Source organism: Oncorhynchus nerka, linkage group LG23 (assembly GCF_034236695.1).
Source record: "Oncorhynchus nerka isolate Pitt River linkage group LG23, Oner_Uvic_2.0, whole genome shotgun sequence".
Taxonomy (NCBI): domain Eukaryota; kingdom Metazoa; phylum Chordata; class Actinopteri; order Salmoniformes; family Salmonidae; genus Oncorhynchus; species Oncorhynchus nerka.
Window position 1 is genome coordinate 22718180 of NC_088418.1, and position 27417 is coordinate 22745596.

Below are 27417 nucleotides of genomic sequence, written 5' to 3' on the forward strand. Positions count from 1 at the left end.
AAGAATCTCACTGATCAGTTTCATGGGTTTAGTTGCCTCAAATGCAGAGAACTTGCCCACGAATGTGAAGGCGGCTCAATTTACCCTGTCCTTATATTAATTTTACCCAATACCTGGTAACTTGTGCCAAGAGGTCACTTTTTGACATGCTATGTTTTCAGAACTGTTATGTTTACATTAATTTGGATTATTGACATGGATACTCCACATCCTGAAATCTATGTTAGAAAGAATACTTTATTTCCCTTGACCTAGTGATGCTGAATGTAAAAATGGCTAATTTTACCCCACTCACCCCTATTAATGAGGAAGAGGCTATAAGGACACAGCTGAAGCTTAAACCGACTAGCAAAAACGTAAAACTGATCCTTACCTTAACCTTCACCTAATTTGAATAAATTCTGAAATATCGATTTTGGCGTAAGGCGTGGCTTTATAGCCTTCTTATAAATCTCGACCGGTTTTCCGGTAATATGTGAGTGATGTCATGATTGCTACGAGGAACAGCTGCCCCTTGGAGATAACGTACGTCATGGAGAGGCGGCACTGGAACAGAGCTGCTTAATTTCTATGTTCACTATCAAATTAGTATCGCTGCGTACAGCACATTTGAGAAACTCTGGGATATTACGCTCCAGCCATGCGATACACTATATATACTTTCCTGTTGTGCATCACGTATTGGGGTAAATTGAAAATATATAATTATGGTTTAATATTTGCTATCTGAAGGTCTTTATATCACATATAATCATATATAATTATAATGAACAACTACAGAAAATAAGGTGAATTTTACTGTACAGTATTTGTAAGGACAGCGACCTAATTAGCCCAAATGTTTTTAATAGTACATTTAGTACCTATTTATAACATTGTAAAGTTGATAACTTGTATGATGCTCGTAGTATGATCAATGTCTACAGTCTAGACTTTAAATCAATGACAATTACTATAAGAAAAAGATTACTGTTAAAGTAGGTCTGGATGTCTGTTCTTTCAGTTGTACTGGTCAAGGGCGCAAGGAAATTGGATCATGTGGAGCGTTACGATGTAGTCCGACCTCAGAGACTGACTGGTCGGGTCAAAAGAAACATTTTCTCAAACCAGGTGCTTGCTTACATACCGTTACATACCGTTATATCTCTATAATTAATAATAATGGTTCCCTGCAAATTAGAGAAAATGTTCAAATCCCAATGATGAGGGACGTTATAAAGAACAGGATAGCTTTTCATTGTCGACAACTAAACAACATCTTTGCTAGGTTTATCCTGACGAGTTACAATATGCATTAACCATTGATGGAGAGAACCACACTATTCATCTGGAGAAAAATAGGTAAATCATCTGTCCACCAATTACTAGACGAGTTTTGGTAGCATATTTGGTAGCAGTTATATTAATTGTTCTACTACTTATTCTTTTCATAGGCAACTTATTGGGAGGCATTACGCTGAAACACACTATTCAGAAGATGGAAGGCGGGTGACAACATTTCCAAATTATGAGGTATTTAAGCCATTTAAATTAATAGCTTACATTTTGTGTCACATTTTTGATTCATTGCATGTTATGCAGATTTAATGTGTAGAGTATTTTAACATATGCTCTCAACCAATACTTGTATTAATTTCAACATTTTTAGGACCATTGCTATTATCATGGTCATATTCAAGGCATTGAGGATTCATCCGTTAGTGTTGGAATCTGTTCTGGCATTAGGTAAGTGAGATATCTCCATATTTCCTGTTTTCTATCAGCAGTTTCTGAACTTTTTGAATGACTTGACATTTCACTGGAAGTCAAAGTTCTCTTTTGAGAAATTCAACATTTCCACAGATATGTAATAGGATTGGGGTTGAAATCATTTTGAAAGAGGTCTTACACCTTTAGAAATGTACCTGACTTTTATGACATTGGCTCTAGTGCCATTTCACCTCCAAGTCAACGATTAGACTTTCTATACTGAATAGCTTACTGATGTTGATTATTCATACTATATCATATCGTTTGAAGGAACAATGCTATGTTCATTGGGGAGAAACTGATTGTCCATGCTTTTCAATGCAACACTTAGAAAACCGCCCTCTGATGTGTCTTTCCAGTGGCTTTGTGAGGGCTGAGCAGAAAGTCTACCTGGTTGAACCTTTAGGAGACTCTGCCGATGGGGAGCACGCTCTGTACAGACAGGAGCACCTCAGAGCCAACAATACCAGCTGTGGTCACTCCAACGACAGCACGGTCTATGACCATGACCAGGGACCGGCCCCCAGACTCTTAGGCCTCTTCAAGTCCAAAGGCTGGGTACGCAGTTACTTACTAATGCTTCCTTTTGGTTACTTACACAATACACATCCAAAGTGTTCAGAGATTATGTATGTTGTATTTATCTTGTAAGAAGAGTCCAATGTTTTCTTATCCCTCTCTTTAAAAAAATGTTTTTATAGAAAAGTAAACCCATCTCTGGGCCTCAAAGATTTGTGGAGATGTATCTGGTGGCTGACTATGCAGAGGTATGTTATGTTATGTATCAATATAGATGTATGTTTTCTTTCTTGTTTCCTGACAGCCTTTGTTGGAGGCTAACCTATGTGTGTTTGTTGTTTTTTCAGTACAAACAATTTGGAAGCAAAACCCGAGGTCGAATGCTGGAAATTGCCAATCATGTTGATAAGGTACCTTTTCAAGGAAGTAATTTGTTTGTGAATGGCTGCATGAGCATAGTTAGATCAAGGAGTTTCTCTGAGCTGGTCCAGGCTGTAGTTATAGGTACTTAGGATGCTATATTGAATTAGCCTACTGTAATAACAAGAGTCCCCCACCCCACCTGCCTCTAGTACATATATCTTATATTAATGAAGGAGTTATTGAAAAGACCTCTTGTCTTTACATCCTAGTTGTATCGGCCATTGAACATCCGGGTCATGCTGGTGGGGTTGGAGATATGGACTACTAGGGATCACATTGACGTCACGATCAGTCCTGAGAACACCCTGAATGGGTTTCTCCAGTGGCGCCAAGACGACCTTCTGAAGAGGGCAAAACATGACAATGCCCAGTTTGTCACGTGAGTAGTTAGCCTTATCTTCCTTGTGTTTGTGTTGTGTGGAAGGAAATGGATTGCAATTAATCACAATCATTTTTCCATTCTATTGTTTGGTATTATATGCTGTAAAAAAATATCAATATAACATTTTGTTTTCAATGCATAGCATTGAAACGATGGCCAAATGTCTTGTTTCGGGGGGTTTGCAAAGCTAATGACAGTTCTAAAGCTTTCCTCCAACATTTGGTTGTTGTTTTCAACAGTGGTAAAGATTTCTTGGGCGATACTGTCGGACTGGCAAATAAACTTGCCATGTGCACTGGAAGTTCAGGTGCAGTCAACCAGGACCACAACATAAACCCTATTGGCGTTGCCTCAACCATCGCTCATGAGATGGGCCACAACCTGGGCATGTCCCATGATACCTCAGGCTGCACCTGTGGGACATCGCTGTCCAACGACAACTGTGTCATGGCAGGTCGGGTCAGGTAAATACAAAAACACTCACACGTTTCACATTCACTAACACACTGACACAGTGAGGAATGTCCTATGTTAGTCATTCTAAAGTGAGCCATCATTCCCACACCTTTTAGGTCAGTGTACCCAGGGCTGTTTAGTGGCTGCAGTCAGGAGCAGCTGAGTGACTTCCTGGAGAGAGCCAATCCCAGATGTCTGCTGGACACGCCTGGCTCTGATAGGCTGTATGTGGGGGCTGCCTGTGGCAATGCCTTCCTGGACCCGGGAGAAGAGTGTGACTGTGGAACTGTGGAGGTAAGTCAGGCTCACAAGGTGCACTGGCATTGATTATATCGTCTTACACTATTCCACTGACTCAATCCAAGGTTTATCTTTGTTGTAAGGATGATACAACTTTGCAAAAGCTTATAAAAGGGCGAGAACAAAATACACACGCATGACTGCTTTGTTTGCACTGTAAATTATACATTTTGGATGACTGACTAAATTATACATTTGGTGAGATTAAATTGTTATTTTGTCTTTTGTAACTGATTGGTGTGATTTTTGTCCCTTCTAGGAGTGTAAGAATAGCTGCTGTGACCCCACTACCTGTCGCCTCACTGAGGGATCCAGCTGTGCTCATGGAGCATGCTGTGAAAACTGCCAGGTAAGTGCATTTTCGGTCATATGTAAAATCCTGGGAAATCTGGGTGCTTTATTAAACGTACGATTGAATGAGTCAGACCAGCTGGTAACGTCCACCTCTGATCTCTCTCTGCTCATCACCGTATGATTGAATGAGTCAGTCCAGCTGGTAAAGTCCACCTCTGATCTCTCTCTGCTCATCACCGTATGATTGAATGAGTCAGTCCAGCTAGTAACGTCCACCTCTGATCTCTCTCTGCTCATCACCGTATGATTGAATGAGTCAGTCCAGCTAGTAACGTCCACCTCTGATCTCTCTCTGCTCATCACCGTATGATTGAATGAGTCAGTCCAGCTAGTAACGTCCACCTCTGATCTCTCTCTGCTCATCACCACTCAGACAGACACACACAACCAAGCAAAAAAAAGTACATAGTCACAAGAGAAGTAGTGTTCGGAGAAACCAGGGTTGAAATGGCAGCAATAATACCAGGAAACAGACTGATGCACTTGTGTTTCCCTGTACTGTACTGCACATATCCTTCCTTAATATGACAGTCAGGGGACTGTAAGAGGCAGACAAACAAAATGGTTTAATGGGTCCGCGCTCAAAAAGATTTTGCATAAACTTTATTATTCAATTTTTTGTATTCTTTTCAGAGCATCAGGGACCGTGTACACAGACGTTTCAGCGGGCATAGTCAGTCATCAAAAAAACATTTTTACTGTATGAACCAAACTTGGCGTCTAACCAAGAATCATACACTTTGCCGTAGTAGTAGAGTCCAATTTTCGTGTTGAAGTTAGCGCTTTGAGCGTAGTGTTTGAGAAGCACTGTACAAATAAAGCAATTCCTCAACCACTAAACTATTTCTTCTCAATCTTCAGCTGAAGCAAGCAGCCAGTTTGTGTCGAAGAGCTTCCAGTGACTGTGACTTGGCAGAGTACTGCACTGGAACATCAGAGCTTTGCCCAGAAGATACCTTTCAGATGAATGGGAAACCTTGTAGCTATGGTCGGGGCTACTGTTACAATGGGCAATGTCCGACACTTCAGCAGCACTGCAAGAGACTGTGGGGACCAGGTACATCTGTCTTTATCGTTTTAAGTACATAGCCACTCATTTTACACTACACTAGTTATGACACGCCCGTAACCATCCAAAACCGCATGACGTTATTTCATTAGCACAAAGCAGAACCCTTCCAGAGAAAAAAACTAGGCCTAGATATAATCTCATTCGGTCAGTGCAGGTTGAACGTCACACTGTGCATTGTGCAACGATGATCATCTTACAGTAAGGATTCATGTCATAACTGTCACACCTTTCTCTTGTTTTCTAGCGGCACAAGTAGGCACGGATTCCTGCTTTAATCTAAACCTGGGTGGCAATGAAGGAGCCCACTGCGGAAGGACCAAAAATGGCTTTGTTCGCTGCACACCACAGTACGTGCCCCCCCATCTGACTTCCTGTGTTCTGACATTTCCTGTTTCACATCGAATGTGACCACACAATGTCCCTCCTCGAGGCAATTTACAAAAAGAAAACCAGATATTACAAGACTTCCATATGTTTGTGCTGTTAAGAAACACGTTGCCATATTTTGACGTCAAATACTAAGTCAATTTGTTTTCTTCTCCTAGGAATATGAAATGTGGAACACTATTTTGCTTTGGAGGAGATGAGTATCCCATCACTGGGCAGAAGGCCTTCTATAATATGCAGGGAGGGGGGACATGCAACATAGCAGTGGACCAGGATAAGATAAGATCTCTGGACATGGTCCCAACAGGAACTAAATGTGGTGTGAATGAGGTAAGACTGTTTATGAATTCCAAATCACCCCTCAGGAGGGCCTATATGAATTCATGGACACAAATTCATGGTGTTCATATGAGAGGGCAAATGAAGTGAACAATTCTTTGTTTCCACAGGTTTGCTATGATCACAAATGCCAAGATGTCAAAGTCTATGGTCAAACGGAGGACTGTTCATCCAAATGCCACAACAATGGGGTGAGTGCATTGGCTGTCGATTTCGAGTCGTTTGTACAACTTAACTAGAATTGTATGGACCCAATCACACCCTGTGCGCTCTTTTGTTAGGTGTGCAACAACAAGGGACAGTGCCACTGTGACCCAGACTGGGCTCCACCCTACTGTGACGTCAAGTATTCAGACTTGCCTCAAGGTACGCCTCATTCACTCTGTTGTGACACGCATGGTTGTTCATGAAAATGAACATCTTAATGATTGGTTATGTTTTGAAATTGCAGACCAGTTCGGGGTGGTAGCTGGCATCTCAGCAGCGATAGCTGTGTTGCTGCTGCTCACTTTCCTGGTTGCAGGACTGATGTGCTGCAAGAAAAACAAGAGAGAAACCTACACCTCCAAAAAGTGAGGTTTTTTTCACCAACATACACATTTTTAATACGAATTGTTAATGCCACTTCGCAGTTGTCACTACAAATGATTTGGTACATAATCAACATGTTGATGTGTGATGCGCAGGAAAGTCCACTCTACCTCCGGCCAGTTGAACCCAATGTTCCGGGAGAGGGGTGAGAAGGGCAAACCTCTGAGCAAGCCCCCCCAAATTAGCCAACCCACCTTCATGGAGTCATCTGCAACACAAGCCTGCACCACTCTGTTTGTCACTGTGGTCCCTTCCAGGCCCCCTCCACAGGTGAGCTACATTACCACAAGTTAACATTATCTCAAAATGACCACTACTCCAGACCTGTTATGTGGAGTTACTAGTATTATCAGTTCCTATGTAAATATATATTGATAGCAACAAGAAGTGAAACAGCTGCTGAACTCGTAAAGATAGCCTGCCTAAAGTTAAGGGTTGGTATGCTTTGAATAGACTAGGGATATTTGCAAAGAAAAATAAATGGCAATTAAATGGAGAGGAATATTTATGAGAAAATGTTGTCTTGCAGCCACCAAAGAGCTTGCCTGCAGTGCAGCCACAGTCTCGCATTGAAGCGGTGAGCTATGCCAATTGAAATACCTAAATGTATCATATTAATAAACTCTGGAATCTTCGAAATGTATTCTGCCGTGCCAAACTCATACAAGCATTTTTATTTGATCATCAGACTAAACCTCTACCTCCATCAAAGCCTTTGCCGACTCTGAGTAGCAAACCGGTGAGTCATTCCAGCCATTACGATGACTAACATGTTAACAACATGGTATAACAACTGTTATAACAAGTAACTACATGGTCTCCACACACAGTCTAATCATGAACTGATTATCAATTGTTTTATATTGTTCTATTAGAAAATCAAGCCTGTTGTCCCAGTGCCACCAGTGAAGTCCAGTCCTTACCCAGTACCTCCAGTGAAGTCCAGTCCTTACCCAGTACCTCCAGTCAAGTCCAGTCCTTACCCAGTACCTCCAGTCAAGTCCATTCCTTACCCAGTGCCTCCAGTCAAGTCCAGTCCTTACCCAGTGCCTCCAGTCAAGTCCAGTCCTTACCCAGTGCCTCCAGTCAAGTCCAGTCCTTACCCAGTGCCTCCAGTCAAGCCCACAGCACCAAAGGTACCCAGCAAATACCCACAAGTAATTGTTTTGCTAACACATTTTTCGTAGTCATGTCTTACAAATTCTTCATAGCAGTTAGATTTAAAAAAAGAATAAAATAAAAAAAAAGTAACTTCTGAAACCATTGCATTTCAGGAAAGTTAAGGTTAAAAAATATATATATACATTTTGTGTTCGTAATTCTTTGCGTAACCAGAATTGAAGGGCACGTTTCAAGATGGCTGTCTAATTGATCCCTGTGTGTTCAGCAGACCTCAGGAGGAGCAAGCCACAAGATTGCATTGAAGCCTCCCCCCATGCCACGTCGATGATGACTGCTGCATGGAGCAGTATGGTGACTCATAGGAAGACAAGGCTTTGAGGAGGAGCCTAGTCCTTGTTTCAGGCTCTAGGAGGTCCTGGAGGACCCGAATCTAAAGTCAACTGTGGAGAATGTCTTTGAAGACTCAACATCAACATGGTGGTGTCTCAAAATGTCCTCCTCAACCACTGTGGAAAAGTGGTTTGGAAAATGCTGGAACAGAATTGCTGGTGCATTTCTCACGCAGTGTTTTTTTATTATAATTTTTTTTTTTTTACAATATTGTATATAAAACATTTATTTTACAGTAGACCACTCCCTTTTAAATAAACCTAGCAGTTGTACTTGTTTTTATAGGCTGCTTCAAAAAAAATATGAGGGGGAGAACCTCATGGTATTGCACATATGAATGTTCATTTTAAGTTTGTCATGTGCTCAAGCCATTGTGTGTCTTTTTTTTAAACGAAAATGTATTTATTACATTGATATTAGTTCTTTTTTCAAAGATATTACTAATGTTACAAGTGAGAGATAGGCTTCCTGAAATGAAATACTGTACGTATTATACCTGCTTATTGTGATATGTGCAATAATCCAGTCCAATGCATCCTTGTTCTTCAAATGGCCTAGGAAAACTGTTGATTGTAATACAAATAAAAATGTGCCTAAACAAATACATAGTGTTTGTCTTCGTTTTATCAGACACTACTCATCTTAGCCCAGAAGTAGGACAGAGAAAAAGGGGGAGCACTGTTTATATTCAAGAAAAGCTCAAAGAAATGTTTACATATTCATTGCATTCCTTCATCTGACAGCACAATCATTCATTTTTTATGATAAGCTAATGCTCGAGTGGAACTGAATAGTTGTACTCAGACAGAATTCACCAAGGAGTCACCTAGTTAATTGCACGATAAGCCAAAAGCAGAAAAGTCTCACTAGCTAAGAGCACTAGTTCCACAGTACTTCATGGTTTCATAATATCTCTTGCTGTTAGGCACTTGTTTTTCTTAACATGCTGCAGAACCGCTCTGTGTCAAGCACCGCAGTCATGGGGTGCACGAGTCCGTGGGAAACGAGCTGAGGAGCACACAGGATTTCATACATGCTCAATGAATAGTGAATCATTGTGAACCTCCAGTCAGTGGCCTGGAGGTTGACAATATAGTATGTATCTCACTAGAACAATACAGTATTCACTAACAGGTTGTGTATGTTGCAACCAACAGAACAGGAAATGCCCTCAGTTGCTCCAGGAGGCTAGACCCATCTATATATTGCGCAATTGCTACATCTAGGAGAACAAAAACAGCTCAGTGACAAATTCAGTTTTGATTCTGTCAATATCTAATTCGATGGCAAATGTGCCAAAGGGAAACGTTGCATTAAAGCCCCAATCAGTAAGATGTCTAGTCTTACAGTGTCTTAAGCTCCGTTTATACCTGGCGCTAACATTCATCCTTGGTCCTGATCTTGTCCACATTCTGATTGTGCCCACATTTTCAGATAGGCGTTTACACGTAGTATTAAAAGGTCTCTTATCTGTCCACTGTGTCTGCATTGGTCCCTTTATGCAACGGCAGTCTTCAATTACTCATTTTATCTCCCTTGATATCTCTGATGTTAATAGCCTGAAACCATTCCTAAAATATCCCTCATTCATTCTGGTGGGGGGGTGGGGGGGTTCATGACGGGAACACTCATCCAATGAAAGAACCATCATTGATGGAACATAATTTCAAGTGTAATATGTCATGATATACTTTCCCAGACACTTTCATCCAAAGTCAACCAACGTTAGATCTGTGTAGCCTCTGGATTCAAACTCACTGTGTTGTTGCTAGGACCATGCCCTACCCAGCTGACCCATATACAGTGGACCATACTGTGTACTGTATATTAAGTGTTGAACCAGACTGACTTTGAGAATAGTTCCCAGATTGATGGTTTTCCTGTGAGGTCTCATGAGTGACCATCCAAAATGACCAAACGTTCTAGCAAGAAATGCTAAATAGAGGAGCAAAACCGAAAGGAGCTCAACCCTCTCTCTCTGCAAGTTACAGGCCGAATGTCCCCTATCCTTCCGAAATTCAAAAGATGCTAACACCTGAGAAATCTTGATTTGTCCAATTAACCAGAGACGAAAAACCCAAACACAGGAACTACTGCTACTCTTATCCTAGACATCCAGTTCAGTTCTGACAGATTCTCTCAGTTCACACACAAAATCCTTCCACAAAAGAAGATGGCTTTGCCAGCCAGGAGTCATAGGCCTATTGGCCACAAAGCCTATTGCTTACAGACAGACTCAGAACAGCTCCCAGATTTACAGGCAGTCTCCTGGGCAGTCTCGTGAGTGACTAAGGAAATGGTTTGGGAAGCATGGAGTGACTCCCCAGAGAGGCCCTGATCTGGGTCAGCTCGGACTGAGGAGTAGAGCAGACAGGAATCCTGATCTAGGATCAGTTTGGCCCTTTAGACCCAAATGAACATGGTAACATGGACAGGGAGGACCTGATCCAAGATCAGCACGCAGATGCTTTATGCTCAGGAATGTAGCATTAAGTAGGGGTTGGTCTCAGGCATGCTGAGGCCTCCGATGATTCAGCCTGATTCACTCAGTATCAACGTATTAAAACACTGCTGGTTGTTATTAGAATGGGGGATGGGATGGCTGTGTCTGTGCTTGTTTTAATAGTTTAGTACTTGGTTCACTAACATTGAAACAAGGATGTCTTGTTTTCTATTTCGGAGTTAACTAACAACGAAACAATGAATTTTGTTGTTCACTCAGATTTCAACAGTAGTTATTGGGTTGGAGGGATTACAAAGAATAAGTATTATTAGAAAAGAGTACAATCACAACACTTGGAACATGGAACAAAACGTACAGCAGTTATTGTGGTCTTGTATTAAGGAATGTTCGTATTGTAAAATGCTAAATGAAAAACACAAGACAAAACCACTTTGCCTCGTGAAACCTAGAGTCCTAGACTGGGCTTCAGGACAGTCCGACCACAAGTTTATTTTTATACAGTTCTACAGTGGCAGTTGTTACTTACAAGCAGTTGCTATTTTAGTGCAGTTTGCCAGGCCACAGCAAACGCTGAATAGTTTAATTCATTTTCCTCATCCATCACGGCAAAGTGAATGCAAAGCAGAAACTAACTCAGATCCTGAAGACGTGATGACACCCACAGAGTAGGATTGACTAATAGCCTATATTTAAATGATGCTGTGTGAGCAAAGAAATATGAGAAGTTCCGCAGAACCATGGATGATGAAGATATCTTCTTCCTTTTTCTTTGGAGCAAAAAAGAAGCACAAACAACAAGCAACTAAAGCTCAATTACTAGGTGAAGAGAGAACCAACTGCCACTTGAAGAAGGGAATGCAAACATATTCATCTGACAAAAGCTACGGTCACATGTCTGAAGAGAGGACAAAAAGACCTACTATTCCATTTAATACAATTATCCAAGAAGGGGAGTAGGTTACATTTCCCTGCCGGACATGACCTGTCCAGCTCCACAGGCACTCACCCCCCCACTGCTCTTAAATCATTTCCTGACATCTGCAGTAAAACTAATATGTCACATGGCCAGCTGAGAGTGACTCTTTTCAACGGAAACAAAGAAACATTGGTGATAATGACAGGGTGGGGAAAGTGCAAGACCAGTATATCCTGCACATCCTTCAGTGGTCAGTGACTCATGTATTGAATCAGTGACTGTCTCTTAGGCTGCGTTTACAAAGGCAGCCCAATTCTGATTTTTCTCCACTAATTGGTCTTTTGACCAATCACATCAGATCTTTTCACATCGGATCTTTTTCAGAGCTGATGTGATTGGTCATAAGACCAATTAGTGAAAGAAATTATCAGAATTGGGATGCCTGTGTAAACGCAGCTTGTGTGCAGGAACAGAATTTGGCCCATATCCACAAAGCATCTCAGAAAAGGGCATAGGAATCCTGTTAATACCGGTTTTAAAGACACAAAAAAAAAACTTACAACTCAGAGTAGGTTTTGGGATGATGTTAAGATTAGTACCCAGACAAACTGTGAGCCAGGAATCAAATGAACTCATACAAGTTCATCTCAGATGGTAATCAGGACAGTTTGAGGTACCGCAAAGGAAAGATAATGATGACGCTCATTGACGTTGTTGCAAATTAGAAAATAACCGAAAAACTCGACAACACAGGTTGCTTCAGACAACCACAGTGAATGTGACTGCATCAAATGTTGCAATGGTAAAACATTTGATATACATTTTCACCTGACATGATCACTTTGTCTACTCTTTAATTATTGCCTAATTCTGATGGTTGTTAAAAGTGGAATTTTGACAATAATTACCATCATATCAACACACTCCTCACTCCTGTTTAACAACTAAATCCCTTTGGCACAGTAGGCAGTCAATGTTTGAAAGGTCTACCATTTTCATCGAACACAATCAAAAGTTAACATAAGCCCTAGATTCCTTCAATTTCATCATTTATAGAAATGCCCAATTTAGACATCCTTTTCAACGTCATGTTGCGCTCCAAACGGATAACTTGAAATAACATGTGTAGGTAATGAAATAATGGAAAGAAAAACATGTGTATTTAGTGGTTATAAGTATTTAGGCATAGTATGTCAAATAGGCCTCGTGTGAAATCATTGCCAAAAGCACAAGAGACAGAGTCGCCTGTAGCTCTAGATTATTCTATACGATCAAACCATGAAATAATCAAAACATTCTTTAAGCAACTCCTTCACACAAACGCCTCCCGTCTTCAGCAAGCGTCAGTTCAGAAAATATAGACAGTGGGCACCACTTGCAGAAACAGGGAACACCACAAACATTAGCTTCTTAGAACTAATATAAAGCAATACAAATTCTTACCAAGTCCATTTTTTTATTGTAATACCAAGTCCATGTTTGATATCTACACAATACAATTACTAAAAAAGTAAAACATTCAGACATGGGTTTTTAACATCAGATGGTGACAAACCTTGAAGAGGGAAACTGACATAGCAGGTCACTTAAATACTACAAAATAAACGGTATCCATTGCACTTTAAACTACATAAATACAACTTATAGATTTAATGTACATTTCTTTCTGGAGCAAAGTGTGTACTTCATCTTTGTTACACCTCCCGGGTGGTGCGTTCAATCATTTATCATGGCACGCCATACGTTTCTATTCATTGAGCATCCAGTGAAAAGAAAGAATGACAGTGCACCTGACAAACTGAATCTAACTTGTGGTATTCTATTTTTCAGGTTTAAACATTTTCAACATGTGGGAAAAAAACATACCAGCATTCTTGGTGACACAAACGTCACAAAGTAACTATAGGATTTCCACCCCCCAATCCATGTAAAGTGTGTTTAGTCATGATGGAATACTTTTAGTCAATCAAAATACAATTTATATATGGTCAAAACCCTTTCCCCTTGATCGATGCATGACTTGATTTCAAATACAGCTGATACATTTCCTGTCCCGTTGGATGATTATAACAAGAGGTGTGTCACAAGGGCCCAGACTGATGAATAGGGTTCTAGAGGGCATCTAGGACCCCAGATGTCTGACTCCTACTTCCTCGGCACAAACAGGATGGAGGATGCTTGGGAATGTCAAAAGTGCTGCTGGTCGATTGTAATTTCCTTCCCCCCCTCTCTTTTCCTTGTGCTGTGTCACATCACGAGACATGATGGGGCTGAACACAAACGCCCGTGCATAGAAAGCTTTCTTATCACTCTCGTTTCCTTAGCCCAAACACTTTCCAGCTCTGTCATTCCAAAACTTTTGACTCACAATCAATTGCAGTTTACTCTGATACTTTGATAAGATAATAGTAAAATATGGATTTTGATGAATAGTGGTACTTAGATTTGCACAATGATCTGCAAGGTCAAATTAAAAGGTTACATTTGCTTGAAGAGTAATGGACGACTGACATGTCGTGTTCAGACTCTTTTTTTTTGTTCATATAAAAACAAAATGATTACATCCACCCTTCTCACCAAATAGATGAGAAAACGGAGAAGAGAAAACCATTGAGCATTTGTATTTTTTGATCTGCCTTTTTAAGAAGCTCAGGTTAGCCGTTAAAGTGAGTTACCAAATCCGCACATCAAAATGTACAATTACATGAACTGCCGTGACTCCATTTTGTTAACAGCATTCTGTCCTTAGTGTTACTTGGTTGGAGGGCAGGCAGGGATGAGCTGGACAGTGCTTTGTTTACTGTTGACATGTATTCACACATTTCGTTTGAGCAGTTTCGTAGACAATGTTTCGTATTTAGTCCAGCTCCAATCTTGCTCCTACAAAGAGATGACATAACACTTGACCTCAATGAAGCTTTAAGGTTGTCGCTGTAACAAACAAAGGGTTAACTGTGGAGTCGACACAAGGTCAAAATTGTCTATATTGTGAAAAACCATGAACAAAAATGTGGTTTTTGGTTTTTAATTTAAGGCTAGGCATAAGGTTAGCAGTGTGGTTAAGGTTTAAAATCACATTTTAAGAGGACAAATTGCAGAATTAGGTGGGGTTTGACTTCGGGGCTGCGGTAACTAGTGAAGACCATGGTGTTTGGTTTGTGGTTTAGACACCGTATCAATCTCAGTGCCCTCTGGGAAAGGCAGCCAACCTCCCCAGACATGTTTCGAATGGATGAGATTAGCCAGTTAGCCTTAAGGACATGTCTGAGCCCACTTAATACAACACAAGGTTGGGAAAAAGACAGAGGGAACCTTATCACCCTCCTGACCTGGGACACCTAATCCCACCCTGATAGGGAGTGGACATACAGAACAGTGTGACTGGTAAATGACGCACACCAGTGGTGCAAACTTAACAAGTACCTACATGTTTCAATTCCACGTTATAGACTGAACGAAAATATAAACGCAACACGTAAAGTGTTGGTCCCATGTTTCATGAGCTGAAATAAGAGATTCCAGAAATGTTCCACATGCACAAAAAGCTTATTTCTCTCAAACTTTGTTTGCATCCCTGTTAGTGAGCATTTCTCCTTTGCCAAGATAATCCATCCACCTGACAGGTGTGGCATATCAAGAAGCTGATTAAACAGCATGATCATTACACAGCTGCACCTTGTACTGGGGACAATAAAAAAATGCCACTGACATTGCAGTTTTGTCACAACACAATGCCACAAACGTCTCAAGTTTTACAGGGGAGTGCTGACTGCAGGAATGTTCACCAGAGCTGTTGCCAGAGAACGTAATGTTAATTTCTCTACCATAAGCTGCCTCCAACGTCATTTTAGAGACTTTGGCAGTACATCCAACCGGCCTCACAACCGCAGACCACGTGTAACCACACCAGCCTCAGACCTCCACATCTAGCTTCTTCACCTGCAGGATCGTCTGAGACCAGCCACCCGGACAGCTGATGAAACCGAGGAGTATTTCTGTCTGTAATAAAGCCCTTATGTGGGGAAAACTCATTCTGATTGGCTGGGCCTGGCTCCTCCAGAGGGTGGGCCTATACCCTCCCAGGCTCCCCATGGCTACACCCCTGCCCAGTCATGCGAAATCCATAGTTTAGGGCCTAACGAATTTGTTTCAATTGACTTGATTTCCTTATATGAACTATAACGCAGTAAATTTATTTTTCTTCAGTACAGACGTTGCGTGTGACTTAACACACTGCAGAAAACGTGGTGACGTGCAACACTGAGATATAAGACGCTGCATTGACAGAATACCAGGCTTCCATTACAAGTCTTGCCGGCTGAGAGAAAACGTCCCAACTCACCACTATGCTTTTGGACTGCTCGTCAGCAGCTTCCTGCATCAGGCTGGTCAGCTGACTGAGGTACTTCTGGTTCTCCTGAAGCAGACGCGGGGCAGCATCACTGGAGGGAAGGAGAAACAAAGAGAACAAGTCACCTACTGTCCTAAGGCCATTCCTTTTCATTCTGCTACATATAACGTGTCAACCCCTCCCGTCTGTCTACTGTATAGCCCAGTACCTATCGTTGGGTCCTGGTAGGGAGGTCAGGGGGTGAGGGTTGCTGATGGGCTGGGCAGACTGGGCCCACTGGGACACCTGCAGGGGGTTGGACAACTCTGGGCTGGCTGCTATCGAGTTCCTTGCAGAGTTCTGAGCCTGGGAGAAGACAAATGACTTACACTGAACACGTGTTCACTTATTATGACCTAGCTAGCTAAGTGAGGTCAATAGAAAATTGCACGATGTAAAATAACCCAATGCCATCTTACAGTAGATCTCATGACCTTATGACTAACTGAACTCTGGTTCTACCTCTCAGTCACTCACACAGGCAATCTTCAGTAGGTGCCAGAACTCTCTCTGTCTCTTGACCTGCATCTGCATCACAGTGTTGTCGGCATCCTTGATGTTCTCCAGCGTCTTCTCAATCCGTGGGAACAGGTCAATTATCTTCTGCTTGCTCAGTAAGATCTTACTGCATGGGGGGGCAGACAGTAAAACCTCAGGAATAGCAAAGAGGGCAAAATCCAACTAGGCAGCCATATCACCACATTTCTGCGGAACGTTCAGAATTACGAGATAAATATATTGCATTGAACAGACACATGCCTCTCTGACATGCAGAGTGTAGAATCATGTCAGCTCTACTCATGCTATTTCTATCTGCAACGCTCCGTTGATGACCCGGGTGAGGTGACGGTCCACTGAACAGTGCCGGACCCTGTCTACCTGAGATGTGCGTAGAGGTCTCGGAGGACCTTGTCTTGGTTCTGGACAGTCTGGATGATGGCTTTAACCATCTCGGAGCTGTCGCTGCTCACATCAGGGTCAGGCGCTGAGGGAAGAACAGCACACTGGTGTCAGGTGGTGGTAGCATTTAGAATTACAGTTGTACCATTACAGATTCTATTCCATATCCAAAAGTACTATTGTCTTATGGACATTTACGACAGCTGCAGTGCAGTGACTGTTTATTGGTCCAAAGTGGCTTACTTCTGCATTTCATCTTCAGTTGTTTGTAGAGTTCAATGGCCTTTTCCTCTCTGAAAACAACGAATAAACAAGTCATTATTTTAGAACATTCATTTTATACAGAAGAGTTGACCTTTTCTTCTTAAAAAGTGTGCATTTGAGTACTCTAAAATCAGTGATTCCCAACCCTGGTCCTCGAGTACCCCCCAACAGCACACATTTTGATTGTAACCCTGGACAAGCACACCTGATTTAACTTGTCAACTAATCATCAAGCCCTTGAACGGGGTACATTTGTCAAGGGCTACAACTAAACTGTGTACTGTTGGGGGTACTGGAGGACCAGGGTTGGGAAACACTTCTCTAAAATGTATATGACTGGCAATGCAAATTAAAGAACAAGATTAGGTTAGCGGTCAGATCAGCTACTAGCTTTAGCTGGACACAGAAGCCAGACATCTCAATAAGGTTCCATCCATTTCTACTTAAAAAGGAAAGATTCACCTGGTTTGAATGTTTGAACAACATGTAGTGCAGATACACAGGAAAACATGAAATGACCCCAGGAATCTATAGAACATCGCTCAGACAGATAGACCCTTGATGCGTTTCATGGAGGAGAGACAGAGCGTGTCATTCACGACTGGTATAGAACACTCACAGCTGCTCCATGACGTCTCCTTGGCGACGGGCGTAGGGACTCCGCTGCAACTCCACAATCTCCGAGTGTAACGACATGATTTCCTCGTCCAGGTGGCTCACCTCTGCCACCTGGTGGACCAGACACATTACACCTGGTCTTTCAATGGTAATAGGTAGAGTTGTCCCTGAGCACTGATAGAGGGTCATACTTTTATTAACCTGACGATAACAGTTGGTGGGGTAATCTGATTCTAGACCTGTGGTTAAAGGGGCAATCTGCAGTTACCACATCCATTTTTTGGGGACATATAAATTAATGATATGTACCCATTGACTCCTGAAGAATATAACGTCTTAACAGGTCATGAGTTTAGTTCAACTGTCGTACCCCATCAGAACCCCAAAAATACACTTGTTTTAGTCCAATGTTTGTAAACAATGTCATTCTAAAACAGTTTATAACATCAAAACTATACATTTTGATATCATGGATGGTCAGTCCTTGCATCCAGAGCTCTGTCTATGAATTTGAGTGGTTACATTTCTCCAGCCCCATCCCTTAGCCTTTTACCAAAACAAGGGCAGATGTGTTCTATACCAACAATCAATTTGGAATGAAGAAAATCTATTGTACATGAAAATATATATATATTTTTTTACACCCAGAATGCACGCGGCAAGGTTCCTAAGTTTGTCCCCATCCCTGCTGGTACCTGTGCATAAGCAGCAGCTTTCCCCTCGTTCTCCTGCCACGCTTTCAGCATCTTCTCTGACGCTGTGGGGTAAAAAGAACCAAATCTCACGAAAACAACTCAACATCTTTTCACAACACAAAACCATTGTTGCTTCTGAACTGGCACCCTATTCCCTAAGTTGGGAAATGGCACCCTATTCTCTACTATGGGCCCTATGTAGGGAATAGGGCACCATTTCAGACACATGGCCATGTGGGTGACTATTCTTGGCACTACCGATCATTAGCCGGCAGACACTCACAGATCCCATAATGCATCTGGTCGCTGTACTTCTCCAGGTCGTATTGAATGCTGCTCTTGAAGAAGTCCAGCTTGGCCTTCAGCTGCTGGGAGAAGGCAAACATGCCGTTCTTGCACCGGGTCAGGTTGGTGTTGTAGCGTAGGAGGCTCAGCCTGGACACACACACAGAATAGAATAACTGTCTGTTCAAAGACAGAAATGTACATCAAGATAACACGGGATCACCCCAATTTCCCCCCAAAAAACATCAGCCTCGAGCTAATTTCAGGGCACGTGAACGGAAAGGTGAACAGAATGAGCCTTCTGTGCGATTTCTGGAACGCTTTAACTGAACACTGAGGCTGTACCAGTTAAGAGCATCTACCTACAGAATGAGCGCTTCTACCTGTCAAAATGCACTAATTCGACTGCAACCTTTTTCGCGTACAATAAAATCGCTGACTCAATCTTGCAAAGTTATGTTTGCTGCATTTAAAGAGGCTGATATTATGTTAATTCGATCACAATTCCCACATCAGAAAAGCTGATCTGAAAGCTAGTGTAAACTAATGGGGCAACACTAGTGCAGTTCACCGAAGTTCAATCTCATGCGTCTCAGCGCGGGCTGGCATTGCTTCTGCACGGCTGCGCGTGCAAAGCTCATTGGGAACATTGAATCCCACACCACAGATGAAAAAGCAACTGGCCGATTCTTCGAAAGCAAGTCTGGGAACTTCTTTTAGCAATTTCAGTTTGGTAATATGGTAATGTCTCAACGTAAAGAATCTCACTTCCTTTCAGATTTGTTTAATTCTAGTACAGCCGTGCTGGCTTACTCACATGGCAGCCCTCTGGCCCTGGAACAATCTGCTGTAGTCGTCCTTCAGTCCACAGATGTAACTAACCGCCTCGCCCCACACCTTCTTCAGCACCACCAAGGGAAGCTGGGACTTAGCTTCCCGTACTGGGGAAAAAAGACGAGATGCTTCTACATAAGGCTTGGTACATATGAAGGAAGAACAAACTGAAGATATTTTTGAACCAAACGATGGAAGGAGGACTAGTTTAACCGAATGCTCAATTTAGTTTTTGCCCAAAAAACTAAAAAAGCATTACCTCTAATTGCATGAGCTTGTATTCCGATCCAAATCGGCTTAACATCTCAAAATATTTATCAGCGGGCAGAGGAAACAGTACTCACCAATAGCGTTGACTTCATCAGGCAGCTGTCTAGCACTGAAGGGACCAGAGTACTTGGTGAGGCTCTTGTCAAACAAATAGATGATGTAACTGTCCCAGCCTCGCTGCACAACACACAAAGCACACACAATCACTTTACATGGGGGTCAAATGCTAAACATGTTCATGCCGAAGAGGTGAGTAAGATTTACGATGTGTTGCATCGAAACCTGCCCGACGACTCAAAATTAATTATTCCGCTGCTCTATCGTTTGCTACATACTTCAGTCTGGGAACTGTCGTCATTTAAGTTGTTTGTGGTGAAGTCAAAATGAGGGGTGTTGTACAAAACAAAGTTATCAGCGATTGGATCATCTCGAACCAAACAGTATTAATGCCAAATTTTTCAAAACATCGCTTTACCCACATGTGTTTTGGCTCTGGCCCAACATATTGGTTTCTGTGACCAATCAGACGGTCTAGAATGGATTTCCATTCTAGAAATTGTCAGGGAGGTACTCTGATCCAGACTCACCGCGGAGAACAAACTAATGTCCGTGGTGTAGCGTTTGGCCGGAGCAAGAAGTTTGGGAAGCCAGGCAATCAAAACAACATTCTAACAAATAACATAACACCAACGAAGTAGCAGAGTGGAACCAAAAGGAGTCTTACCACCCCGTCAAGGACACACTGGGCTGCAGCCTTCCTGGGGTCCAGCGACACCCCCGTCTCCTGCAAAAGCTCCTGGTTGACCAGCTCAATCTTGGTCTCAGTCTCGATGCGGCGCTGCAGGCTATGGAGGCTCTCCTCTGGGACCAGTTGGAAGGAGTGGACCTGGGCTGTGGTCATGTTTAGGATGTGGACAACCTGCAAATGAGAGAGAATATATGGGTAAAATAAAGGAAGCCGACTGGCTAGCAGATTGAGTCAATCCAAAATATCAAGCACTGACAGTCAAACTTACCATTTTGCTGAAAAAGTATATTAATTGCACATTCACTTACTGAGGAAAAATAAGGAGTTCACTGAATTTTGCCTATGAGACCAAACCAAATAAATGAGGCCAGCCTTGACAGAGAATCTATGGTCAGCTCAATAAATACAGTATGATACATTACAGAACTAACCTTCATGCATAATATTTGTTCCAGCACTTCAAAGCACTGGGGTTTCTTGCTGTCAGCGTTGGTCTTGCCTCCCCTCTGGACAGGATCCCATTTCAGCATCAGTTGAAGCAGCATCTCCATGCGCTCCAGCAGTGTCCTGAATGAGCACAGCGCAAATTAACATTGCCCCCGGTGGAGGGGAAATAAATAGGTTCACTCTACACAGGTCATGGGTCGTTTCTCTCGAGTTAAGAGTCCCGGTTTTCAAATTTCAAGTTATGCTACTCAATGAGGTGAAATGTTTAGAATGTTGTCATAAATTGAGCTGACACGATTCACTGTTCTACATGACAGAAAATCAAAAGTTTGGACACACCTACTCATTCAAGGGTTTTTCTTTATTTTTACTATTTTTCACATTGTAGAATAATAGTGAAGACATCAAAACTATGAAATAGCACATTTGGAATCATGTAGTAACCAAAAAAACTTATATGAAAATATATTTGAGATTTTTCAAAGTAGCCACCCTTCGCCTTGATGACAGCTTTGCACACTCTTTGCATTCTCTCAACCAGCTTCATGAGGTAGTCACCTGGAATGCATTTCAATGAACAGGTGTGCCTTGTTAAAAGTTCATTTGTGGAATTTCTTTCCTTCCTAATGCATTTAAGCCAATCAGATGTGTTGTGACAAGGTAGGGGTGACATACAGAAGATAGCCCTATTTGGTAAAAGACCAAGTCCATATTATGGCAAGAACAGCTCAAATAAGCAAAGAGAAACAACAGTCTATCATCACTTTAAGACATGAAGGTCAGTCAATACGGAAGATTAAGAACTTTGAAACTTTCCTCAAGTTCAGTTGCAAAAACCATCAAGCGCTATGATGAAACTGGCTCTCAGAGGAGAGCCACAGGAAAGACCAGTTACCTCAGAAATCGGCAATTAACTGCAACTCAGATTGCAGCCCAAATAAATGCTTCACAGAGTTCAAGTAACAGACACATCTCAACATGAACTGTTCAGAGGAGACTGCATGAATCAGGCCTTCATGGTTGAATTGCTGCAAAGTAACCACACCAATAAGAGACTTGCTTGGGCCAAAAAACATGAGCATTGGACATTAGACTGGTGGAAATCTGTCCTTTGGTCTGATGAGTCCAAATTTAAGATTTTTGGTTCCAACCGTCATGTCTTTGTGAGGCGCAGAGTAGGCAAACGGATGATCTCCGCATGTGTGGTTCCCACTGCAAAGCATGGAGGAGGTGGTGTGATGGTGCTTTGCTGGTGACACTGTCTGTGATTTATTTAGAATTCAAGGCACACTTAACCAGCTTAGCTACCACAGCATTCTGCAGCGATACGCCATCCCATCTGGTTTGCGCTTAGTGGGACTATCATTTGTTTTTCAACAGGACAATGACCCAACACACCTCCAGGCTGTGTAAGGGCTATTTGACCAAGAATGAGAGTGATGGAGTGCTGCATCAGATGACCTGGCCTCCACAATCACCCGATCTCAACCGAATTGAGATGGTTTGGGATGAGTTGGACCGCAGAGTGAAGGAAAAGCAGCCAACAAGTGCTCAGCATATGTGGGAACTGCTTCAAGACGGTTGGAAAAGCATTCGAGGTGACTTCATGAAGCTGGTTGAGAGAATGCCAAGAGTGTGCATAGCTGTCATCAACACAATGGGTGGCTACTTTGAAGAATCTCAAATATATTTTGATTTGTTCAACACCTCTTTTAGTTACTACATGATTCCATATGTGTTATTTCATAGTTTTGGTGTCTTCCTTATTATTCTACAATGTAGAAAATAGTACAAATAAAGAAAAACCCTTAAATGAGTAGGTGTGTCCAAACTTTTGACTGGTACTGTGTGTGTGTCTATATATCTCAATGCTCGGTTACATGACACCCTACTGAACAGGCACCTGGTTGCCCAGGTAGAAATATGTCTGTGGCTAAAGGTTACGATGAGAACCAGCATACACATCCTTCGAGGACCCTGCTGTACATAAAGATGTTAGGCGACAGGTAGTTAATAACGCCATCAGAATGAAGTGTGTGATGGCGTCGGACCTGCTCAGATTGTTGGGGTATGGTAGATGTGTGGAGAATCTGACGTCCCCATTCAATTCCTCCACGGCCATGATGTCTTTGGGACCTTTGCTCCGCACTTTGCTGGCCCTGAGGAATAACAACATTGAAATGGCATTTAGGATGGTACCCTAGTGCCCCTTGGAGGATAACTAGCATTTGAGAACTGTGTTACTGTATTAATTTCCTTCGGGGTTGGGGACACAATCAAATGCAACTACCATTGGATCGGCTGAAGATTGTGCAGAAACGGCCGGAATCCACAGCTGCATTCAAATATCATTGTGCCAAAACTCCAGTAGTCCACTGTGACAGTGTAAGGTTTATTCTCAAATAGCTCAGGTGCCTGGGGAAAAGATATGCAATGTATCAATATGGAAGTCTGGTTTTAACACACAAACAAAGACAGTGGTGTAATGTTGAATCAATAGAAATCGAGGAGTGCTTGCGGGGGGATGGATATTATGCTCACCAAGTACTGCAGTGTTCCCACAAAAGAGGTGCACAGACTCCCCTGGTCCAAGTCTTTGGCATAGCCCAAGTCTATGATTTTGTGAACCAACTGAACAAGGAAAAACATGAAAAATCGTAACATTGCAAGATGAACAGTAATCTTTCAAAATAACAATGTCACCATAGTCGATTTCACACTTTACAACACCAATAGCACAAAAATGTAGACTGTTTTAAAACAGAGCATGGTGATACATTCTGTGTGCTGGTCCATAAATACTGGGTTACCTTTCCGTTGACATCCTGCAGCACTACATTTTCTGGTTTAAGATCTCTGTGTATGATCTTGTTTTCATGTAAATACTGGACGCCTGAACCTGTTAAGACCATTCAGAAAATCAGCTCTATGCAGAGCAACGATTGACACAACACAACGGTGTGGTACAGTACATACCGACGTCATTAAGCAGGGAAAGCACTTCACTTTCTTTCAGGCCACAGCAATTTTCTGGCTTGCTCAGCATCTGTCAAATTCAACCATTAACACATTGTTAGACAAATGGCTGCTAATATGAAGAACAAAATGTATACTTCAGACCTCATGACAGAGCAAGCCCCCCAAAAAACAATTTTGTTGTCGTGCCCTTCCGCGAGGCATTTACCACTTAACTACTCCAGGGGCTGTGGCTAACCCTGTTTCTCTACCCCCCACCCCCAGGAGAGTATGTAAGGTGCCAAGGGGTTTCAAATCAAAATGACACATTTGCGTGGACTTTAAGGAAAATTGACAAGTAAGTATTAATCCTCTGCAGTCCACCTTTCTGAGGTCTCCCTTGGAGCAGTACTCCATCACCAGCAGTGGAAGGTCGTTTAAGGCAATGTGCTTCATCTCCTCTGGCACGTCTCGCGCTGTCACTACATTGAGATTATTCAACCTGAATATGAAAGAGATAAGAAAAACATTGTACTTGATACTAACAAGCCAATGCCGATATGTCAATGTATCAGTGAAAAGGTAGAAGTCACACTGTTCAAATGTGTGTGGCGTTCAATGATGTACAAAGGATAATACGACGAAGACAAACTTTTTCATGATCTGGATCTCTCTGCTCCACCTGTCTTTGTTTCTTGGTATTAACTCCAGACGACACATTTTCACTGCTATTTTTTCTGATGTATCCTTGGAAACAAGGGGGGGGGGGAGTATAATCTATTATCTTGATTGAACCTGTAACAGCTGGTCAATTCAACAGATGTGTACTTATGAATTCACAGAGGGAAAATGACAAAACAGTACGGTATTCCAAAAGCTATTTTTAGGCTACAAAGTGTTTCTCTCAACTGGTGGCCATTGGACCTATGATACATTATCTTTATTTATTTTTTATTCAAATACAGGTCAACAATTTACATTCTTACATCATACTAAACAGAACGCAGGTATCTATGATACATTATCTGCCACCCAGTCAGGCCTACTGTTTACATCTAGGAAGTGGTTGACAACCTTTCACACCTACTTGTAAACATATCTCCAGATCTGATTTGGCAGCCGGATGTGTAGCTACCTTTATTCAAATCCACAACAACTAGGGTTAACTATAGAAATGTTACTAACATTCGCTAGCTAGTTGGAATACTTACATGATTTTGATACAGGTAGACATGGGCAAAACTGCCCATGCCCAATCTCTCTTTGAATTCCCAGTCTCCACAGTTTTGGTTTTGTCTGAAAGGAGGCTTATCCATTGCTGTAACGTTAATAACATGAACGATTAATGTTACATTTGGCTATGCAAATTGGCAACATGTACAGTTAGCCAGCTATGCTGTAAATCAAGCATTTACTAGCTAACTGTTAGCTTGATAGCTAAACTACTTATAACAGCTAACGTTAGTGGTGCTAGCTAACATTAGCTAGCTAAACAACTTTCAAGTTTGCCTTGCTAGTACCTTCAACTTAGCTCCACCGTCAGATGATGTCCGTAAACAAAACGTATTAATAGCCAATATAGACGTTTAAACTTTACAATCGCCCATATTTTCCTCGCAGGGTTGTACCCATGACTGTTCAACGAAGCTCGTAGACGAAGTAAACATAGCTACCGTTAGCTAGCTCGTTGGACAGACAGCTAGCTAACGCTGCTGGCTATCAAAACTGGGAAACTATTGGAGTAATACTATAATCTAAGATAAGTATTACGTTACTTTGCTATTTCATACGAGAGTCATTGGCTGTTTTTTTCCCAGAAAAATAAAGATAATCTTCTTGTGTCTGACCAATGCACCTAGACAGGAATGTGCGCTTTCCTAGATGTGACGTCACCAAGAAACCCGGCAGCTTTTCTGAATTTAAAAAAAATGAAACGGGGGGCCAGGGGCCTCATTTATTTACGCTGACTGTGATGGTTTAATATTCGCGAAATAGTTAGGATAGTCTACCATTCACTCCATCTCTTATTTAACTGGAACCACTTCACAGTAGCAAATAGATAAGCCATTTCAAGTATTAGCTCTATTTGACCCGAACTGATGCGCAGTTTAACAGTAGAACAGACGGTTCACCTTTTCCATTGACATTTGTAGGCTACTGCATCTGAATAATGTAATGTTACATTTCTTCAGTAGACAATATTTAATTTATTAACATTGTACATATACAGTATCATAACCATTGTAGAATAAATTCCTCACCTTTGCTGGCCATGATGAGTTCATATTCCCGAAGTAGCCATACAGCGAATTACCATGCACATCTCTCATTGTGCCTATTAGATATTGTAATTTCACGTTTTTTGCATCAGAAAGGGAGCGAGGTTTATAACTTACAGTAGAATTTAACAGTTGAATAGACAGTTGATATTTTGCATTGAAGTGTATAGACTACCACTGTAAGTAGGCCTGTAGCCTGCTTGTGCAGTCTTTTCAGAAATGGCACACGCAGATATTTATTAAATGTATTATACGGTTATAATTGAGCTCCTGGTGAGGACTAGATTGTATAAAGCTAAGGACATTTACTTTTCGTAGCAGGTTAGGAGAACTTACGCAGCAGGTTAAGATAATTAGGTTAAGGTTAGGACAATAGTTCGTTTTAGTCTTCGTTAACGTTCTCCCCGAAAATACAAAAAAACGTTTTTTGACGATTTTATGCATCAATTCCGTCGGTAGCTGTATACATACATCTGGCCACAACTGTTGTGTCCGACAAAAGTTGTCGCTCCGTATGACGTCATGCCAAAGACCTTAAACACCATGAGAGTGAAAGTACGTGACTGACACACACAGTTTTACGTTCTTCTTGTTCCATACTCAATGCGTATTCACCTCTTGAAAAGACAGGTGCAAACGCTCTGGCCTATGACAGTCCAGAGAGGATATATAAATAAATTAAAAAATATGCCCTCGTTTTGTCGAGATCAGAAGATCATGTTTTGTCTTTATAAAAAAATAACAAACGTTATTTTGTCAAGATCAGGAGATAAACTATAAATAGGAGTGGACTTATTGATGATAGATTGACTATGGCTGAGGCAGAGCCCACGGTGCATCCGTTTTTTATTTTGATCAGTGATTAACACTTGCAAAAACGTCATTATGTCTGTCAGTTATAGATGTCTTCCAGATTTGGCTCCACTACAATCACATTTTAAAGGCATGCAAAAGGTGGGGTCGCACTTCTATTTTAAATGGATTGAATGTGCAATGTTCAGTGCAAGAAACGTTAACATCGAGGTCTGTGGTTTCAGACTACCAATGAAAGATGATCAAACTACCAATAAAAGTTTATTTGAATCTCGTAAATAGTTTTAACAGAGAGGTCAGCCTCTCAATAGAAGAAAAAAACGCAGTCACAAATAACAATTAACAGGTAGTACAGAACATTTTTAACAGCCAAACAGGCGAAGTGAATCACATGTTGAGGTTTCTAAATACTCAAACATTTCATGTAGAATACAGTCTAATGGTTATTTCAGCCC

At 41.7% G+C, this 27417-nt stretch overlaps 2 protein-coding genes across 5 annotated transcripts; one reads left to right on the plus strand and one right to left on the minus strand.

The window, feature by feature from the left end:
* Positions 1-538: 538 nt before the first annotated feature.
* On the plus strand, positions 539-8688 carry LOC115106498 (zinc metalloproteinase-disintegrin-like 4a). Of its 4 annotated transcripts, none has more exons than XM_029629292.2 (23): positions 539-686; positions 1004-1110; positions 1268-1341; positions 1434-1512; positions 1649-1725; positions 2109-2307; positions 2451-2516; positions 2616-2678; positions 2901-3070; positions 3313-3537; positions 3646-3823; positions 4089-4178; positions 5045-5240; positions 5500-5602; positions 5801-5972; positions 6092-6172; positions 6263-6347; positions 6433-6553; positions 6668-6842; positions 7102-7149; positions 7261-7311; positions 7448-7729; positions 7960-8688. In XM_029629292.2, the coding sequence occupies exons 1-23, from the start codon at positions 641-643 to the stop codon at positions 8020-8022; spliced, it is 2751 nt and encodes a 916-aa protein (XP_029485152.1). In that variant the 5' UTR covers positions 539-640; the 3' UTR covers positions 8023-8688. The 4 variants fall into 4 exon arrangements, with proteins under 4 accessions (XP_029485152.1, XP_029485154.1, XP_029485155.1 ...); XM_029629294.2 differs by having other exon boundaries at positions 7963-8688; XM_029629295.2 differs by having other exon boundaries at positions 543-686; positions 7448-7708.
* Positions 8689-12900: 4212 nt separating this feature from the next.
* On the minus strand, positions 12901-25774 carry LOC115106499 (inhibitor of nuclear factor kappa-B kinase subunit alpha-like). The gene is made up of 22 exons (XM_029629297.2): positions 25391-25774; positions 25082-25188; positions 24523-24617; positions 24255-24372; positions 23892-23961; positions 23726-23814; positions 23457-23546; positions 23206-23330; positions 22967-23074; positions 20900-21035; positions 20445-20639; positions 19795-19897; positions 19434-19557; positions 18615-18766; positions 18332-18393; positions 17638-17747; positions 16998-17047; positions 16734-16839; positions 16332-16479; positions 16024-16160; positions 15807-15906; positions 12901-14344 (listed from the first exon to the last, which is right to left on the minus strand). Exons 2-22 carry the CDS (start codon positions 25184-25186, stop codon positions 14279-14281), a joined length of 2289 nt encoding a protein of 762 aa, XP_029485157.1. The 5' UTR covers positions 25187-25188; positions 25391-25774; the 3' UTR covers positions 12901-14278.
* Between the last annotated feature and the right edge of the window lie 1643 nt (positions 25775-27417).